The sequence below is a fragment of the Acinonyx jubatus genome, chromosome C1 (genome assembly GCF_027475565.1).
Source record: "Acinonyx jubatus isolate Ajub_Pintada_27869175 chromosome C1, VMU_Ajub_asm_v1.0, whole genome shotgun sequence".
Lineage (NCBI taxonomy): Eukaryota > Metazoa > Chordata > Mammalia > Carnivora > Felidae > Acinonyx > Acinonyx jubatus.
The window spans coordinates 61,064,983-61,086,397 of record NC_069381.1 but is presented as its reverse complement, the minus strand read 5'-3'; the positions used below and the strand labels follow the sequence as shown (position 1 = coordinate 61,086,397).

The following is a 21,415-nucleotide window of genomic DNA, read 5'->3' as shown; positions in this document are numbered from 1 at the left end:
TTTTTGGTATAATAAGTAGAGCTATCTGTATTTTATCCCATTGTTCTCATTGCACTTTCTACACCATTTGATACCCAGGATCCTTTACTGAAAGACTCCATAGTCCTAATTACTGTGATAGTACAATATCCTTGTTTTCTTCATTCCACTGTGACCAATGCATCTTTGTCCCTCAATGGGGCAGCAAGTCCTCAAGTCTCTATAGATAGGCTCAGTCCTGGCTATCTATTAGACCCAATTTACAACTTTCAGCTATTATGGTTTAAAATATCCCCTCTTCACATATAATTTTCAAAACCTTACATTAAACCCCAACTTCTCCATTGAATGCTAGTTGTATATTTCTAAATGATTAAGGAACATTTCCACTTGAAACTTTGGATGTCATCAGATCAACATGTTGGGACTAATTGAGTTCTCCTCCAAATTGATTCCTTTACCCGATCTTTTATCTCTCTGTTTAAGCATCATATCATCACTCTGGAATCCATAGTAAATTCTTTGTTCAGAGAAATCCTCTTCAATACATTACTTATCAAAACTCCAATCATTCTCTTGCTCAAAAAGTCCCAATGGCTCCTTATTTCCTATTAGAAAAAAATCCTACTGGCTGTAAATGTCTTTAAAGAGCAGGGATTTATTTGTTTTATTTATCTCCTTAACCATCTAGTCATGTGTGTTGTACATCATAAACTACAATATATGCTTACTAAGTTGAATGAAACTCCTTGGACTTTTATGCTCATTTTCCTTAGTCTGGTCCATTCCTAACATCCAAAGGGACTTTTCACAACCTGTTTGTCATTACATTCACTCTTTCCTAAGTGTGTTCAGCTCATTCTTCTTACAGTTTCTGGACATGATTCCTCTTTTTTTTCTGTCAAGTTCTTACCACTCCTTAAAGTTCAGCCAACTTCAAAACCCCTCTCATAAATCCTTCCCCAAATCTTTCAGTCTACATTGATTTCTATTCCCAGTGAACACGTAACACTTCTCATTTTGTGTTGTCATTCTTTGCTATGCAATTATCACATTTCTAATTGTTTCTAATTATCAAACTCATTCTGATCTTTGACTCTTTCCCCTTCCTTCCTTCCTTCCTTCCAGTTTTACTTTTGAATTGTTTGTATAATTCTTCCTGTAGATTCATTTTTTTAATGTTTATTTGTTATCTTGAGAGAGAGAGAGAGAGAGGGAGCACATGCATGAGCACAAGTGGGGAGGGGCAGAGAGAGAGGGGGAGAGAGAGAGAATCCCAAGTAGGCTCCATGCTGCCAATGCAGAACCTGATGCGAAGCTCGAACCCATGACCTGTGAAATCATGACCTGAGCAGAGAGCAAGAGTCAGATGCTTAACCTACTGAGCCACCCAGGTGCCCCTTCCTGTGTATTCATTTTGTATGTCCAGCTACACTATAATACCTTTAGAAGGAAAAAGTATGTCATACATGTTTTCTTCTATCATTCCCATATTCTAACGCTATGCTATGGAAAAAGTAGAGGCTAAAAATATTTATTAAATGAATGAATATGAGTAAGGAAGAAAATACATTAATAGTAAGTATTTATTGCAATTAATAGCTTTGAAAACATAATTCAGAGAAAAAATTTTGTATTTTGAATATGAAACTTATAGGTTTTTAAATACCATTTTGTTTTATTATCTGACCTGTAACTTAATTCATCTATTAGATAAAAAGAGAATAAAGGTTAATGGATATACACCTGCTTTACGTACCATCAGTAATTGTCTACAAAAATCACAAAATGTTATACAACAGCTAATGAAGTTGGAGAACCCATAAAGAAATGCAAGACAAGACTAGAGACATATTTGGAATTATTCTGGTAAAGTTTTCCCTAAGGCTAGTAGAATTATATTTCATTCTACACTATGATTTACATAAGTAAGAAAATAGATATTTCAATAGGAGAAGAAGAGACCAGGCTCTTAACCACCTTGCTTTTGACCCTGTTGTAATTCTATCCCTGACAAATGTAATCAGCTCAGCACTAGACAAAAAGGATTTTGTTTTGCAAAACATATTCTGCCATTTTCCCGGCATTAAGAGGCTGGATGTATCTCAGTGGAACTTAATGTCTATCCCATAAAACTTCCACCCAGACTCCTTAAAGTTTACCTTCCATTTACTTTATTACTGGCCTCAGTTGGTTTCTTTTTTGGAAAAGATATTTAGGTGATTCTAATAAAATTTCCTTACTCATAAATAACACAGATTCACCTATAATTACAGTGAATCTCACCAAAAGATTTATTTTGGGGGGAAATAAGAAATAGTAAGGGGTGGAAATGTAAGCACGAAGGAAACGATTTTTCTCTCAATGAAATATGTCAATATTTATCGAGGGTAAGAGCCCCTTAAAGTGACACTCTTAAGGGAAGTAGATTACACCAACTTCATAAGTTTTATGTATTTTATATGATATGCAGCTCTATTTGTTCACAGTTGGCGTGTGTGTGTGTGTGCGTGAGTGTGTTAGCAAGGAAAATACAATTTAACTTGCAATGTGACTAAAAGGGAGAAATAGATAACTGTTTAATAATAAAGGTACCATGGTTACCATAACTAATAGAGTGTGAAATTTTGAGAAAAATGACCAGGATTCCAGACATGGCTCTTTTTTTCAGTGGATTTGCAATATGTAAAGACAATTACTATACAAGAGTAGTGGTTTTATATCTATCAAATGGCACTGTTGCTAAAAATTGTTTCATGAGAATTTGTGAGTGAATTAAATAAGTAATACAAATGAAAGTGCTTTGTATGTGTGAAATCAATATTTCAACAATTAAATCTAAGACATGACTCAGAATCCTTCCCATGGGCTTTAAAATACTTTGTGATCTGGTTTGTAAGCATCCACCTGATCTCAATCTCCATCACTCTATCTCTAGCTCATACCACATAAACAACTTTGGCTCACTCATATCACACAGACACACCTGAGTCTTTTCTGCCACAGGGCCTTTGCATGTGCTATCATATATATTTTATATACAGTTTTACCATATAGTTTATTTTAAATGGTGCCCATTTCTCCACTCTGTTTTCATTTTACTTTGTTTTATTATTTTTCTAGTACTCACTAGTGATGTTATATATTTTCTTTCTTTTATTGTCTGTCTCATTTTCTACAACTAAATTCCAAGAAAATGGAATCTTTCCTGTCTTTCCTGCTACTCTCACCTCGGAGCTAGAACAGTATCTACAGCACAACTGATGCTTAATAGATCAACTAATACATAAGTGAATGAATGAATGATCTTTTACTGAGTATTTACTCTATATGAAGCAATCTAAAAAGTGCTTTATATGGATTGTCTAATCTAATCATTACAATAGGCCTATTACTATTTCTATTTTATAAATGAAGAAAACAGAGATATCATGACGTACAGTAACTTGCTTGAGGAAAACACAGCAAGTGATGGAAAATGAACTGCCTGACTCCAACATCTCTGCTCTTTTTTTTTGTCCCCGAAACCTATGCTCTTAATCACTGCTACATAGCCTGTGTGTACCCAGCCATCTTTATATTAATTGGTGTTTGATTACATTGTTACAAAACAGACTGAATTGACTATCAAAAGAACATTTATATAGCTTAACTTGACCCTCCAAATAAATGATGTGTTCAATAGCTAAAAAATAAACCAGCTCCTAAAAGCCAGCCTTTAAAAACAGTTAAGAACAAGAATTAAAAGAGTCAGGTTTGTTACAGGTGACCAAGGTGAGACTTACCTCCAGGTGACCAGCAATTGTAGCAATATGTAGGGCAGTGAGGCCACCATACCCAACCTGCTGTATGTCAGCTCCACTGTGAAGCAGGGAAGTGATCAATTCTGCACTGTCCTGTAAGGAAACACATCTTTAGTGTTACTTTTCTACTAATAGCAGGTTTGGACACTGTGCAACAGGATATATTGATCCCTAACTGTCAGCCAGTTCAGGTGCTCAAAGAAAACCTAAGTGTGATTTCTGGCATAAGAGCACACGAGACAGCAGAGACCAACTCTGAGATGGTTGAATGTAGGACCAAATGACAGGGCTATTCAGTTACAATCAATCCTCTATCATTTGACCATGAAAGATAGAAAGGACACTACCTATGGTGAGGTTCTTGAAAACTCAACTCAATCTTACGTGTAGGTCACTCCAACAAATGTGCTTTCTCCAGCAACTGTGGTATTGGACTGACTGCAGGGGATTATTTCATGGTAATCAGTAATTGTTTCTTCTCTGCATATGTGTCATAGCACCTATACATAATTAATGACACATAGTGTCATGGGCCTACATATAATCAATCAGTAGTGTCTTTCTTAACTTGACTTATTTTAACAGTGAAAATGTTTGAAGTAGTATTTAGGCCTTTAAGTTAGAATAATTTATGCAATGGCCAAAGGGGTCCTTAGTTTCCTCATACTATTATTTGCACTGTATTTCTGTCTTTGGAGAGACAAGGAACTTTTTCACAATATTAATAGCAATTTACATTCATTGAATTTTTATTATGTAATTAACCTTTCAGATGCATTAACTTATTTAAACCTGGTATATGGTAAGACTTCAAAGATGGTTAATAAAACAATAAAAATAAAAAAATATTTTCTAAAATTACCCTATGAAAAGTTACTATTTTATACCTTATTTTATAAGTCAGAACAGTCAAAAGAGTGATATGGAGGGTCACATATTCATAAAACCCCACAGCTGGAAGGGAATGCAAAGAAAGGTCTTCATGTTTCTTTCTTTTGAGTGAGAAGATTATTTCTCACTCGAAGAAAGAATTCAAACCACAACTTCTGTATAATATTTGACCCACCAACATCTCAAACATACTCTGTGGCAAGAAAGTCAAGTCTTCATGGGATAGGCCACTGCATTTATGCATGAAAGTATTATTTCAAATACTGTTGGTTAAGAAAATCCTCCCATTAAAAAAAAAAAGTTCCATTTCTTAATCCTGTTATACATAACTGAAGGTCTAGGAGAAATTATAAAAAAGTGAAAAAACTTTGGTAAAGAATTCCAAATAGCAAAATTAATGTTATAGTTTCAAAATTCTCTACTCTGTACATCTGTTCTACTAAGTAAGTTAAAGATTTTGTGTTTCTTTACTGTTCCATTGGCTCCCTTTGTTCAGAATAGAGACTTAAGTTTTCTCCATTCTTTTTTTTTTCATTCTTTATTATTTTTAATGTTTATTTATTTTGAGAGAGAAAGGGGTAGAATCCCACATGAGTGAGCAGGGGAGGAGCAGAGAGAGAGGGAGAGACAGAATCCCAAGCAGGCTCGGTGCTGTCAGCACAGAGCCTGACACAGGGCTCCATCTCAGGAACTGTGAGATCATGACCTGAGCTGAAATCAAGAGTCAGACGTTCAATTGACTGAGCCACCCAGGTTCCTCTTCTCCATTCTTTTAAGCAAAACAAATAGAACAAAACAAATTTATTCCACTGAAGCTTATTCTTACAGTTATCTCTATCCTTGCTTCATTTTCCAAGCTTCTGAATAAAGTTATTGCTGCTCACTGTTGACAGCTCCGATTTCATTTCTTTAGTAATCCCTAGCCATGTATACACAAATCTTACATAATCCCTATAGTTCACTATAGGGTTCACTATACTCCTTACACATTGAATTCTGCTCTTTCTCACACCATCGGTTCTCCTTGTCCTTGCCTTATATTATCAAGAGAAATCACTATGCTAGTTTCTTCCACCTCAGACATAAGGACTCACCATGGTCCTGAATCACCTCCTCAAGTTTCAGAAGGTAACTTTGTTCACCAAATCCAATGTCAATCCTCCGTCTCCTCTCTATAGTCAGATTATCTCTTTTTTCTTAAAATCCTTACCTCTTTTGCTGTCTTAAAACCATATATTCCTGATTTCTTTCTCTTTGCCTCTTCTTTATTTCTGTCTGCCTCCAAAAAGTGAGTTTAGGCCCAAGCTACTTTCTCATTCCAAATGCCACCTTTGGTAATTCTTACACAACCAGATAACTTTATCTTTAGTCCAGATCTTCTAAGTCCAAATTCTATGCATCCTACCTATCAATAGCATCTCAAATTAAAAATTCAAAATTGCTCTTCTAAATACCATTCATAATTTTCCCAGTGTTATCTGTCATCTTCTAGTATTTCTTATTCATGTTAATGACATTTTCTTACTCCAAATGACTTTAAATCTCTTCCACTCAATCAGTTTCAGAATTCCTCTGGTTTTAACTTACTAGTACTTCCTATATTTCTTCTCATTTCTAACATCACCCTCCATTTTACAACCTTCTAACTAGTCTCCTTGATGAAGCCTTTTCCCACTGCAGCCCATTTTCCATATTGCTATCAAATAAATATTCTTACACACAGTTTTTATGACATTATTCTCCTTTTCAATACACTTTTCATATACTTAACAAATATTTATTGAGCATGTATAGTATGTGAAACACTGTTATGAGCAGTGGAGACACTGCAGTAAGACAGTTAAATTTCTGCCTTCATGGAGCTTATATTTTTACTGTGTGTATGTAAGAGTAGAGAGATAACACGTAAAAAGTAATGTATGGAATGATACAGTACCAATGACTATGAGGGAAAACAGGCAAATGATAAAGGGGCTACTCTAAACTGAGTAATCAGGGAAAGCTTCATTGAGCTAAATGTGCACTTGAGATATGTAGTAAATACTAAAAAGGAGAAATCCAAGCCACAATTTCAAGGATAGCCACTAAAGGCCAGGGAGCAGCTAGTGTGAAACATATAATTTCTTAAGATGGAAATAAACTTAGTGTGTTTGAAGGCCAGTGTTGAAGAGAAGGTTTAAACAAAAATCAAGAAAGGAAAATAATGTTCAAGAAGAGGTCAAAGCCACATGATCTCATAGAGTCTTGCAGACCAGGGTATTCGGTGTTCAAATTTTTCCCAAGTGCAATAGCTAACAGAATGACATGAGCTAGGGAAGAGTTAGGAAGAAGTAGTTTGGGGGAGAAATAAAATGTTTAATTTGTCACATGTTAAGTTTGAGACACTTACAACATAAGGTTAAGACTGGGGGTACTAGAATTACCTCCCTAGTTAGAATCCCAGCTCTGCCAATGACTGTGTCAATTGGGGCAAGTTACATAACTTCTTCACATGAAGTTCGTTGGTTTTCAATAAAGGGGACATTAACTGCATCTCCTGATGTGATACACATACAAACTGTGCATTCACAACTGATGTGATAATACATTTAAAGTACTTAAAAGGTACCTGGAAAAATAATAACTCAATAAACTTATCACCATTGGACATAGAAGACTGGAGCTCAGTTTGGTCCTCAGTGAAAGCTTCCAAATAAGCAAGTGATTTGACCCCATCATCTAACTTCTGTTTCTCCTTTCCCCTTGCCTTCTCCCCACAACTTCATTTCCTCTGATTCATTAGTTACCCACTGAAATAATCAAAGTAATAAAACATAGGAAAACTCTAAAGCAGTACTGGAAACAGGAAATGTCTATGAGTTCTGCTTTCTCCAGGAATAAAAAAAAAAAATCATGGGAATTAATTCCAACCTCATCAATAACTTTTAATTTTAAATGGTGAGGCTAAAGACAGGAGTAGTCTCTGAGGTAAATGAAAAATTAGAATGTTTTTCTCTGCAGATGGGTAGGCAATGCAGGAAGTGGAGAAGGTCTTTTTAAGCACAAAATCAATTTTTAAAGTAGAGGAAAAATATGATAAATTTAGGCAAATAAAGCGATTAAAAATACAATAATATAAATGAAAAATTAGAGAAACATCTGTAATATGTAAAATTTACAAGTGGTTTGTGTATCTAATATATGAAGAACTCGTACAAATCAGTAGAAAGATGGATACTCTTTAACTTGACAAATATGTATTAATGAATATCTACCTTTTGACAAGCACTGTACTAGACTATATTAAAATAATTATATGTAAAAAATGGAATATATAAAATATTTATCAGGCAGATTCTAGTAATCTCAACTAATATTTTAAAGTTTTTAAAAATTTTTTTTAACATTTTTATTTATTTTTGAGAGACAGACACAGAGCATGAGTGGGAGAGGGGCAGAGAGAGAGGGAGACAGAATCCAAAGCAGGCTCCAGGCTCCGAGCTGTCAGCACCAAGTCCCACGCGGGGCTCGAACCCACAAACTGTAAGATCATGACCTGAGCTGAAGTCAGACGCTCAACTGACTAAGCCACCCGGGCACCCCAATCTCAACTATTTTTATATATTTTTTCTTATTTAGCTGAAATTTGTGGAATGTAAGAGAAAGTATGTCATGATTTTTTTTTTTTTTTCTGAGAGAGAGGGTTAAAGTGAGTGAGTGGCAGACAGAGAGAGAAAGAGAGGGAGGGAGGGGGAGAGACAGAGAGAGAGAGAAATAGGGCTCACCCGGAGCAGGGCTTGAGATCACTCGATGTGGGACTCAAACTCACGAACTGTGAGATCATGACTTGAGCCGAAGTCACATGCTTAATGACTGAGCCCAGGTGCCCTGTCATGATTTCTCCAGAACAGTCAAATGTTGAGTCAGTTCAAAGTACTAAATTATCCTTTCATATCTTGGTTGGATTTCTTAAGTTGATCTCTGATTGATCTAAATTTTTTTTTTTACCAAATGCGATAAAAATAGAAGTTTTCTCTTTCCAAGCTGTGCTAAAGAGAATGTAACAAAACAATCATTGCTACTTAAAATTTGCTCACTATGATTAAGTACCATGTAAAATGTTTTGACATAATCTCTTTCAAGTTTCACAAGTTACCTATGAGAAAAATAGAACTATCCCTACTATACCTGATAACAATCAGACTCAAAGAATTTGAAGTAATTGTAGAAACTTAGTTTGTAAGTGTTGGAGCTAGATACAAATTTAAGTCTGTTTGACTCCAAATTCCATGCTGCATGTTTGACGATCCATGGTGCCGATCTTTCCTTTGTTCCAATATCGAAGAGAGGATGATTTTTGCTGTATTTTGTTGCATTTAAGTGACAAGTCCCAAATATTTCTCCCCTCCTCTACAGAAGTCTTAAGTTGTAATGGAAGAATTTTAAAATTCAGCAATATGGTACACAGCTCCCAGAAAAAAATTCATACAAATTAATAATATTAGGTAAATTTTAAATATGATAAAGCTGATCTTATTAATTGCTTGCTCTATGATACATAACAAGAATCTAATGGCAAATTTTTAAAAGAATGACCCTTAAGCCTTGGATAGGGAATAGTCTTCTGGAGAATGGACAGGTTTTCCCTTATGCACTGTCTAGCCAAATTTACATCATTATTACTCAGTGGAACACAGAAGCATTCTGAAGTGTGGGGCAAATAAGCCTCTGTAATGCATTAATGTATACAATATTTATTTTTAAGAAAAAGAAAATCCACATGTGGTAGAGTAAGGCTTGGACAAAAAAAATCTGTCCAGGAAATCCTTGAAAAAATAGGATTCAGGATACAATAGATCTACAAAGATTTAAGTAAATGGGTGAAAGCTTTTTGTAATGGTAGCAACTCCAACTTTGTATTATGCATAAAAGTCTAACACAGCATCTAATATCTTGCCTGTTGTTAGCTCTGTGATTGTTACTATGGATAAAGCCAAAAATAAGTAACCATTAGTGTTAGAGAGCTCAGATTCTCTACCACCAAATTACATAAGTTAAATACACACACACATACACACACACACACACACACACACACACACATTTGTTTTGTTTTGTTTTGCCAATCCTATTTCAGAATAAAAACTAAACTGGGAATTTTAATGTCTAAAATTTACTTTCTTCTGATTTGGAAATATGTGTTCTGCAAGTTTTAAAACATGGCACACATTAATTTATGATCTTCCCGTATAGATGTGAAATTTGTGGCCCTTCCCCTTGAATCTGGGTGGGTTGTGACCAAAAGAGTGTGGTAGAAGTAAACTATGACCTCCAAGTCTAGGTCATAAAAAGCCACATTCCTTCCTCCTTATTTTCTGGAAAACTTGCTCTTGAAGCTGTTAGCTACCATGCAAGAAGTCTTACTAATTTGAGGCAGTCAGGCTATACTAGGTCCCAGGCCACATAGACAGAGAAGCTACATATCACATAAAGGCTTTCCAATCAAATGACCTAGCTAAAGCCAGACTTAGTCATTCTAGTCCAGGCACACCAGATATGTGAGGCCTTCAAACGTTTCCAATTCCCTGGTTGATGGAGTACACCAGTCATTTATGTCTTCTCAGCTGAGGCCCTAAATACAGTGGAGAAGAATCAAGCCATCCCTCCTGTGTTTTGTCTGAATTTATGAACTGAGAATCCATGAGAATAATTAAATGATTGTTGTATTAGAGGACTAAGGTTGGGGTAATTTGTTATGCCTCAACAGATAACTAGAATATGTCATAATAGAAAATGTAGAAAGTAAAGGAATAAATAACAATTTATAACCTGTAGTACTACCATATAATCACTATTATCATTTATGTGTTTATTTCCTTCCATTCTTTTCCCTAGGTACAAACCTTCATGAAAGTAAATAGAGCAAAGAATATCACAACAAAGTAAACTTGTGTTTGCATATTGACAGCTACTTTCTACATTTGGGACATGGTCCCCTAACTTCGTAGGCTATGGAGTGTTTTTCTATTCAGTGGAGATCATAATATCAATCTCATAGAGTTGTGAGGACTCAATAAAAAATGTAATGCATTTTTGCATGATGCTTGACACATAATCTTTATTATTAATATGTATACAATTGAGCTCATACTACATATAGAGGTAAGTAATCTCCCTTTTTCATTTATTATAGAATCATGGATATTTCCCCTTGCATGGCAGATGCAGAAATATGCCACTCAGATCTCCCTTCAAGAAGAGTGTACTGGTAGTGTGGTTAGCTGAAAGCCTCCCTTAGCTAGCTCTTTCAGGATCCACTGTAGCAGTAGAGCCAAGAAGATCACTATCTTTCCAAGGTGGCCTCAGTCATGGACTGAGAAAGCTGATGGTAGAAGGACCTAGCCACTCTAGTGATACTCCTCTAATAGGCAATTTTTGCTCTGAGGTTCCCATTGGGGTGGCAAAGATTTTAACAAGTCTAACTCTACTATCTTACCCAGACTAATTCTACTACCTTCCTTTCCTTTTCACAGGTGTCACTTCCAAATAAATCTCTTGCACTCCAAAATCCCTTTCAGAGCCTGGTTTTCAAGAACTCAACTGGCACACCATACCATAAAATACATTTATTTAATGTACATTTAAATCAAAGCTGAACTGGGATTTGAACTTAATCTTCTGATTTTAAATAGTATGCTTTTCTCAATATGACATGTTACCCTCCACCCCCAACTAATCTACTCTCAATTTTTTGCCTTTCATGTATAAGCCCTGACCAAGTGCTCTTCACCTGTAAAAAGGGAATCTAATATCTGCTGTATCTATCTTATAGCATTGTAACAGGATCAAATTGTATAATGTATACATGAATGTCTATAAACTCAAAATGTTTACAAGTTTATATATTAATATTAAATGTATCACCTCAAAGACTGACCTTTGAGAACATTCACCTTACATCATAGTCCACTCTATTTCTAAATATATTTAATCATGAAATATCTCAATTTCTTCACCTGTAAAATGTAAGTTAGGCTAAATTGTTTTCTGTAACACCCTACCCAATGCAAATATTCAGATAGTCCCTGAAATGTCACATCAAGTTAACAAGGAAGACCTGAACTGGGTTTGGAAAGAAGACTGGGTTTCTGGGTGTGAAAACATAAATATTTTAATAATGTGCTTATTTAAGTATTTTTTTTTGTATCAACACAATTTAGCCAGCCCAGTAATTATTATAGCCTGTTTGTGTTAGTAGGGAAAAAATTAATAAAGAAGTTTTGTAGACTTCAAAGAATATTAAGGTTTACTTTAGGGCAAGGGACTATGCAGAGCTTCAGTATGAAATATATTTAGTTCCAAGCATTAAAGTTTAATGGACTAGAGCTGCCTCATGCATCATAGACAGCTCCAGTGAAAGGATCCATTAATCAGTATAAAAATAACTGTTCATGAAAGCTCACACCTACATGCCTCTTGTTGAAATAATTCTGAATTTATCTTCACAAAAGATATCACTTATTAAAGGTATCAGTGTGGCAGAAGCACTTGACTTTGCTTGAAATTTTGAAAAAAAAAGAAAAAAAGAGAAGGAACCCACTCTTAGATTGAGTACCTGTACTAAAGGTAATGTCTCCAAATTTGCTTTTGACCTATTTTTTTCTCATCACCTCTGCTGACCCTTCCACATCTGTTTTCTATAATGACTTCCTATGGGCTTCCTCCAGTTGGCTTTTGAATGCACTTGTTCTCTTTTTAAATAATATAGTGATGATTTAATAGGGAGGAGCTAATCAAAATCTCTGGGAATTTGGGAGAATGCAAATACATGCTGTTTGAAAAAGCAAATTGAATATTATAATTTCTTTAATTTGTTTTCACTTATATTTTAATTATTTTAAATTAAAAAAACATCTAAACAGGCAGTGAATGTCGATTTTTTAAAAAATTTTAAATGTATATTTATTTTTGAAAGGGAAAGAGACAGAGCACGAGCAGGGGAGGGGCAGAGAGAGAGGGAGACACAGAATCTGAAGCAGGGTCTAGGCTCTGAACTGTCAGCACAGAGCCCATACCAGGGCTCAAACTCACCAACTGTAATGTAAGATCATGACCTGAGCTGAAGTTGGATGTTTACCCGACTGAGCCACCCAGGCACCCTCCTTTTGTTTTTTTTTTTTAAATTTTTTTAATGCTTATTTATTTTCGAAAAGGAGAGTGTTGATGTTTATCCAAAGGAACAAAACTTTAAAAAGATCAAAAACATTCTATTGTAGAAATCTTTCTGTGATTCTGGCATTCCTCAAGATACTGCCCAGTCTTTTGCCTTTTGAAAGAACAATTAATATTCATTGCCTACATTTTCCTAACTCCATTTATTTCCAATCCATTTTTGCACTTTCTATTCCCACAAATTCACTAATATATCCCTTAAAGAGATATATATGACAATTTCCTAATTTCCACTTATAATGGCCAAAATAGAACCATATTTTGTCCAATGTCAACATAATTCTTCCTCCTTTGGAGTGCTTTTCTTTTTCCTAGTCACCATAGAATTATAACTTACTAATTTATTTATGCAACATGTATTTATTGATGAATATACACCAGGAATTGTTCTAAGTATTTAGATTACAATGATAAGCAATTTAGATCCGGTCTCTGCCTTGGTGGTGCTCATAATTTTACCAGAGATTACAAACAGGCCACAAGTCAGGTGGTGGGGGGGTGCAGAGGGGAGGGATATATATGGTTTGGCCTGCATAACACAACTAAAAATTTGAAAGAATGGAAATTGCATATCAGGAAGCTTCATATAATTTCTGATTCTCTGAAATTTGGGGCAATACTGGGCTTACATTCCTAGTTGGCAATGATTGGCTGGAGATGAATTACTACTCCCTTTACATGGAGCATAAATTCTCTAATTTTCCAAAGTCTCCACCACTTCTTGTGTCTCAGAAACATTGAGTGTTAGTTCCCATTTAACTTTGTCATATCACTATCATCTTAATTCATTTATGTTACCTGCATCATTCCTGCAAGCATGTAAGATTGTGACTCCTAAACTAGAGGAAGAGGTAGAGAAATAACCAAGAAATGAAATACAGAATCGTTCACAATATGATAAGGTACAGGGTGCTTACAAGAGTACATTGGAGGGACACCTAATCCAGACTTGGAAGGGGTCAGGGAAGATTCTCCAGGAAATAGTGCCAATATAAGAATTGAAGCATGTGTTAGTGTCTTCAGTTAAAATCCTATCAATGTTTTACTGAGAATATGTTCATTTAGAGATTATGAAATATATTGGATTATTAAGAAGAGATATGAATATAAATATTAATGTTTACTCTCATTTGTGGGTATAAATGTTTTCTGGTTCCTTATTAAGAGTCAAGTATTAAACAATGTTTAAAACTTGCAACTAACTATAAAGTTTAGTTAAGTATGCAAAAAATAAGATTCTTTTTTTTGTGGGTATGAATTTTGTTTCTTTTTTTTCCAAAGAAATTTATTATTATTATCTTGGCCAATTCCCATCTGGAGAAAATGCTCTCTTTAATGAAGAAACCATTCAATTAAAATGTAACTTGGATTTAAAGAAATATCAGGGCACCTGCGTGTCTCAGTCAGTTAAGCATCCAACTTCAGCTCAGGTCATGATCTCAGTCAGTGAGTTCAAGCCCCGCTATGGACTCTGTGCTGACAGCTCAGAGACTGAAACTTGATTCGGATTCTGTCCTGCTCGAGCTCTGTCTCTTTCTGTCTCTCAAAAACGAATAGACGCTAAAAAAAACTTTTTTTTAAAGTATCAATTAACTTTGTCCTCTAAATTAATGGTTTTCAACAGAGGGTGATTTTGTCCCCCAGGGGCAACGTCTGCAGACATTTTTGGTGTCACACTGGGGATGAGTGCAGTGGCTACCAGCAGCTAGAGACTAGAGGCCAGGAAAGCTGCTAAACATCTTACAAATGCACAGGACAGCCCCCACAACATGGAATAATCCAATCTAAGATAAGAATAGAACTAACACGGATAAAATCTTATCTATGTAAAGGATTCAGAAACTATGAAACACATGCTTTGTGACCTGGATTTTAGGATAATTGAAAAAAATATCAATTTTGCAGTCCAATACACATGTTAAGGAAGAAAAAAACATTGGAAAAAAAAGATTCAACAGTTTCCAGGCTATAGATCACCATGAATAGAAAACACAGAGCTTTCTGTCAGGCATTGTTTTGTGGTAATAAGAACCTAGGTCTAGTAAGCCAAACTGTCATAGGTTGAATTAAATACCCCCCTCCTATGCCCTTCCTCTTTGTAATAAATATTTAAATGACTTCTTCTGAATGATTGGAAAGAGATCTTGCTAGAAATCTGTAGGATGGAATAAATGACCATTCAACACCTGCTTTCATCACATAAAATGCTTTTAAAAAAGTTGACTAATCAAAATGCTATTTTTCTTTCACTTGAGAAATTTTAAGTGGTTTGCCTGTGTGAAGGAAAGATATATGTGAGATTAATTATATGGTATAATATGGTTTTGTTCATTAAAATTCTTATTTAAGATCTTTGAAACTATAGAAATCTCAAGATTTCCCCCAGAGTCTTATGTTTCATTTTAGGACTACAACCTAGATACCATTTAAAGAAGTATGCCCCATTTATTTTTATTTATTTCTTTTTTTAATATTTATATTCATTTATTGTGCACTGGAGAATTTTATACAGGTTTTTTTTTCACATTCTTTTTTTTTAATATAATTTATTGTCAAATTGGTTTCCATACAATGCCCAGTGCTCATCCCAACAAGTGCCCTCCTCAATGCCATCACCCACTTTCCCCTCTCCCCCAGCCCCCATCAACCCTCAGTTTGTTCTCTGTATTTAAGAGTTTCTTATGGTTTGCCTTCCTCCCTCTCTGTTTGTAACTTTTTTCCCCTTTCCCTCCCCCATGGTCTAGGTCACTCATCATCAGGGAAATAGAAATCAAAGTCACACTGAGATACCACCTCAGGCCTGTCAGAGTGGCTAAAATGAACAAATCAGGAGCCTATAGATGCTGGCAATGATGTGGAGAAATGGGAACCCTCTTGCACTGTTGGTGGGAATGCAAACTGGTGCAGCCGCTCTGGAAAACAGTGTAAAGCTTCCTCAAAAAATTAAAAATAGAACTACCTTATGACCCAGCAATAGCATCGCTAGGAATTTAACCAAAGTATACTCCATTTAAAGTGGGATGCAAATATGACCGGTATCTAGTAAGAAATTAATATGTAAAAAAAAAATTAGAAATTCTATTTATCTTTATTTGTAAATAAAGATAATTAAATTTTACTAATATTGAACATGAAAATTTATATTGGCGGTCTCAGCTCTCAGCTCATACATCAGTGAGCCATGTGTCACATACAATACCCAAAGTTAATAAATAAATACTTATAATTCCAAATGTAGATAAGCTGAGAGTTGCTCCTCACTTTTTTTTAGCAATTAGTACATAATGATGCATTATAGCTATGTGAGCTAAATTAAGTAGATTTATAGATTTTAATATCTAATTTTATCTGAATTTATCCTTAAAAAAATTAGGAGGCTATCTTTAAAAGATTCCTGTGAAGCCATCACAGATGATATGTATGTTATTAATATAAGAAGAAGGGAAGGAATATGGCAGAGCTGGCACTTTTCTTTCTAAAAATCTGAGCTTTTTGTACGCCAAATTTCCAGGCAAAATTAATGATAATCTAATCATATTTGAAAACAAATTTGTCAAAATATTTTGATATTATCAAAAAGGATATACGAAAGATGGATTTACACCCACAAATTTATGATTTTTGTTCATAATTTTAATTTAAAAACAAATATATGCATTTGAGGATGCTAATTTTATATGGATTATGATAAAAAAAGTTTGGAGTTCATTGATATAAGTGCAGATTTTTTTTTTAATTTTTTTTTCAACGTTTATTTATTTTTGGGACAGAGAGAGACAGAGCATGAACGGGCGAGGGGCAGAGAGAGAGGGAGACACAGAATCGGAAACAGGCTCCAGGCTCTGAGCCATCAGCCCAGAGCCTGACGCGGGGCTCGAAGTCACGGACCGCGAGATCGTGACCTGGCTGAAGTCGGACGCTTAACCGACTGCGCCACCCAGGCGCCCCAATATAAGTGCAGATTACACTACTTTGATGTTTTTAGGATTACATATTCTCATCTCTTTAGAATCTAATAATCTAAAAGACACGATCCTTTTTGTTTTTCTGTAGAAAATGGCAGAACATTAGGTTTTCAAAAAATGTTTGTTTGAAGCGGAAGTTCAACGAAGTTAATTTTTATTAAGTACTTACTGTGTGCTGTGTTTTGCTGAATATTACATATGGTTTGTCTTTCTAAAACTATAAACCACCCAATGAAATAGGTAATTCTATTTCCTCCATTTCAAGACTAAGGAGAGAATAATTTGTCTAAAGATACACAGCTAACAAGTCTCAGAACTGAGATGTGGAAACAAATAGTCTAGCTTCTAAGCTGACCATCTTTATTAACGTACATTACATCAATCAAGTATTTTTTGTGCTCGTGTTTGGATACTCATCATTAATATCTCATGGGTATTTATAAAGGATCTTTTATAGGTCCTTACACACTGAGGAATTAAAGAAAAAGACTATCTCAATGCTCAAAGTTCACAGACCAATATGTGAAATATCCAAACAAATAATTATAAGTGCTGTAATATAAAACAATGTGAATTTGTAATTGAAACCCAAAAGACAGTACAATAAAATCTGCTTGGGAGTTCAAGAAAGCTCAAAGAGGCTCAATTTATCTTGATTTTAAATAAGTAATAATTTCCTATTGGGACAAGAAATAAACATACATTTAAGCAGAAGAAATAATAAGGATAAAAACATTGGAGTATGAAAGACCCTTGTCCTAAAGAATAAAGTAATCTAGAACAGTGCTTTTCAAACTTTAGCCTGCAAACCTGTCAGCTAGAATTAAAAATGAACAAACAAACAGACAGACAAACAGTCTGGATGGTTAGGGGTGGGATAGGAAGTGACATTCTGCATTTCTAAAAATCTCTCATTGAAGCAGGTCCTGCTGGTCTTACCACAGTTTGATTTGCAAGACTTGAACAATGATCTTCATCAGGTAGCCTTACATTGCTTACATCAAAATTGCCTAGGCCACTTGTTAAAATTTTAGATTTCCAGTGTATTCTACATATATCAAATTTGATTGAGGTGAGACGGAAAAAGATATATCCATTTTCAACATGTGGTTACCATATAATTCTTATGCATACTAAATTTGAAAATCATTAGAGTTGGGTGAATAGAAAAAGTCTGCAGGAAAAAGTCTGAAAAGTGATTCCAGCAAACATTATGAATTAAGGGATTTTGAATCTCTTATTTAAAAGCTTGAATTTTATTATCCAGGTAATGGATGACAAAGGTAAGTTTTAAACAGAATATTGACATTATAGATGTGTGTCTTATGCAGATCATTTTGGAAGTAATCTAAAAATAGATGCGGGTATGACTGGATAACTTGCATAGATTTTCCCTACTGGCAAGGCAAAAAAACCCATAAAATGTAACAAAACGTATGACAATATGAAGAACATGAACAAAGAACTGTGATCTTCGGACAAACGGAAAGATTCAAAGGAAACCTCCACAATATTCCATGATTGCTGTGGCTTTCTGCCTGAGATTATTTCCTTGTCACAGAAGATAAAGTGGAAGGGCAATCATAATGAATTGACAATGGAGATGAAATTTCTGGGATTATAAAATGACTGTAATTTGTCAAGCAGGGTAACTGAGCAGCAGAAGAAGCTTCACAGACAGAGAACTGCAGATATCTGCATTGAGATTCACTTCAAGTTTTTGAGTTGGGCTGCACAGGAACAGAGAAAAACTCTATAGTAGATAAAATCAGCTGATTTATGGCTGAAAGGTGAATGGTAATGATGGAAGAGGTCATGCAATAATAGAAGATTTTGGAGTATCAGAAGGCAGAATGGAGACTTTACTGAGTGACTTGGGCATTCAGGTAAGATATCAAAAGGTAAGAACCATATTCAGGAATGAGGACCACATCCTGGAGCAAGAAGTATGCCATTAAGTTTAGTTTGAAACTCAAATAGACCCATCCTAACAACAAATCAAATCAAGATTGAGTAAGTGAAATGAATCCACCAAAAATGTAACTGCCTTCCAGAAATAAAACAAAAGAAAAATTCAACAACCTTTAATGTTTTTTTTTTTTGTTTTTTTTTGTTTTTTTTTTTGAGAAAGAGAGCACGAGCAGGGGAATGGCAGAGAGAACTGGGGACAGAGGATCTGAAGCAGCCTCTCTGCTGACAGCCCAGAGCTTGATGCATGGCTTGAACTCAGGAACTGCAAGATCATAACCTGAGCCAAAGTTGATGCTTAACCAACTGAGCCACCCAGGTGCCCCAAAACTCAACACCCTTTAAAGGAAGATAACATGATGATTTACTAAAACAAATAATATATAATGTCTAACATGCAATAAAAAATAAATAGTGAAGAAACTGGAAAATGTAATATTCAGCCAAGAGAAAAGTATCCACTAGATATAAACACTGAGGTAATCCAGGTGTTAGAAACAACAGATAAGGCATTTAAAAAGCAGTCATTGTGGTGCCTGGGTGCCTCAGTTGGTTAAATGTTCGGCTTCAGCTCAGGTCATTATCTCACAGTTTGTGTGTTCGAGCCCCACATTGGGCTCTGTGGTGACAGTTTGGAGCTTGGAGCCTGCTTCTGATTCTGTGTCTCCCTCTCTCTCTCTCTCTCTCTCTGCCCTTCCAGTGCCCACGCTCTGTCTCTCTCTCTCAAAAATAAATAAACATGGGGCACCTGGGTGGCTCAGTTGGTTAAGCGTCCAACTTCAGCTCAGGTCATGATCTTGCAGCCGGTGAGTTCGAGCCTCTCGTCAGGCTCTGTGCTGACAGCTCAGAGCCTGGAGCCTGCTTCAGATTCTGTGACTCCTTCTCTCTCTGCCCTTCCACCTCTCACACTCTGTCTCTCTCTGTCTTTCTCTCAAAAATGAATAAACATTAAAAAAAATTTATAAATAAATAAATAAACAAACAAACAAATAAACATTAAAAAAACTTAAGTCATTAATCATAGCTTTCAGAATTTAAAGGAAAATAAAGAAAAATAAAAGAAACAGATGAGTAATCATGAAAGAGAAATTGAGATTATATTTAAAAATCAAGGGAAATCCTAGAACTGAAAAGTATGGTATCTGAAATGAATAATTCTTAGATTAACATCAGATGGGAGATGGCAGAGTGATAGTCTTTGAACTTGAATTCAGGTAAATAGAAATAATCAAATTTTAAAAACAGAGAAAAAAAAAGAGAAGCAAATGAATAGAGACTCAGTAACCTATGGAAGATTATCAAACATTCTAACATACATATATGAAAAAACAATAATCAAAATTCATGAATTTGATAAAAACATAAACTTATGGATTTAAGAAGCTCAGTGAACTCTAAAAAGCATTATACAGAGACAATCATACATAATATTATTATAACCAATCTGCTGAAAACTAGATATTTTCTCTCACTTTCTTTAAAATATATGAAGTGTTTATCATGAAAATTCTGACAGTATATTCATATATAGAAATAATGTACATGGAAACAATACTATAAAGAATGAAGATAAAGTGGAACTATAATATGGAAGGTGCTTACATTTAAAGTGATATAGGCCAATATTAACAGACAATGCACATGTTTGTTCAAGATCCATAGTGTAATCACTAGAGTAATCAGTTAAAAAATAATGCATAAAAGTTTTTGTCTTTAAGTGCCACTGCTAAGAAAATGAAATGCAAGCCACGGACTGGAGAAAAGTTTTGCAAAATGTATATCCAACAAAAAAACCCATATCTAAAATATATAAAGATATCTTCTTACAATTTAAGAAAACAATAAACCAAATTTAAAAATGGAATTAAGATTTGAACAGACACTACATCAAAAAAAAATGGTGACAAACTAGCACATAAAAATCTATTCAACTTCCTTAGCCATTAGGGAAATGTAAATTAATCTTGAAATATTAATATACATCCAATAGAATCACTAAAATAAAAAATATTGATAAGTGTTGGCAAGAGTGTGTAACATAACAACTAGAATCTCACACATTACTGATGGGAATAGAAGATGATATAGCTAATTTGGTAAAGATCTTGGCATCATTATGATATGACCCATCAATTCCATTCCTACATATTGCCCAAGAGAAATAAAAATGTATGTTCAAACGAAGATCTGTACATGAATGTTAATAGCAGATTTATAACAGTCAAAATCTGGAAATAACCCTTATATCCATAACAGATGAATTGTTAAACAAATGGTGGTATATCCATAGAATGGAATACAACTACAAATTAAAAGAAGTGAATTACTAAACACACAACAATAGCACTCTGCTAAGTGATAGAAACCATATATAAAAGAAAATATACTAAATGGATTGCATTTATGTAAAATTCTAGAAAGGGAAAAACTATAGTGAAAGAAAACATAGTATTTACAGAGGCCAGGGGGCTAGGGCAGGGAATTAACCACAAAAAGGTATGAAGGAACTCTTTTACATGATAGAAAAGTCACTGTGATGATAGTACATGGCTCTATACATTTTTAAAACTCATCAAATTGTCCACTTAAAATTGTGAA

General features: G+C 34.7%; 1 protein-coding gene across 3 annotated transcripts in view; it reads right to left on the bottom strand.

Annotated features, from left to right (window-relative positions):
• The window catches only part of TNNI3K (TNNI3 interacting kinase), a 283,164-nt gene that overhangs the window by 246,539 nt on the left and 15,210 nt on the right, over nucleotides 1-21,415 (bottom strand). For all 3 annotated transcript variants that reach the window (XM_027058869.2, XM_053214232.1, XM_053214234.1), the window contains exon 5: nucleotides 3,765-3,875. In XM_027058869.2, the coding sequence (XP_026914670.2) occupies nucleotides 3,765-3,875 (111 nt within the window). The remainder of the gene's footprint in view (nucleotides 1-3,764; nucleotides 3,876-21,415) is intronic.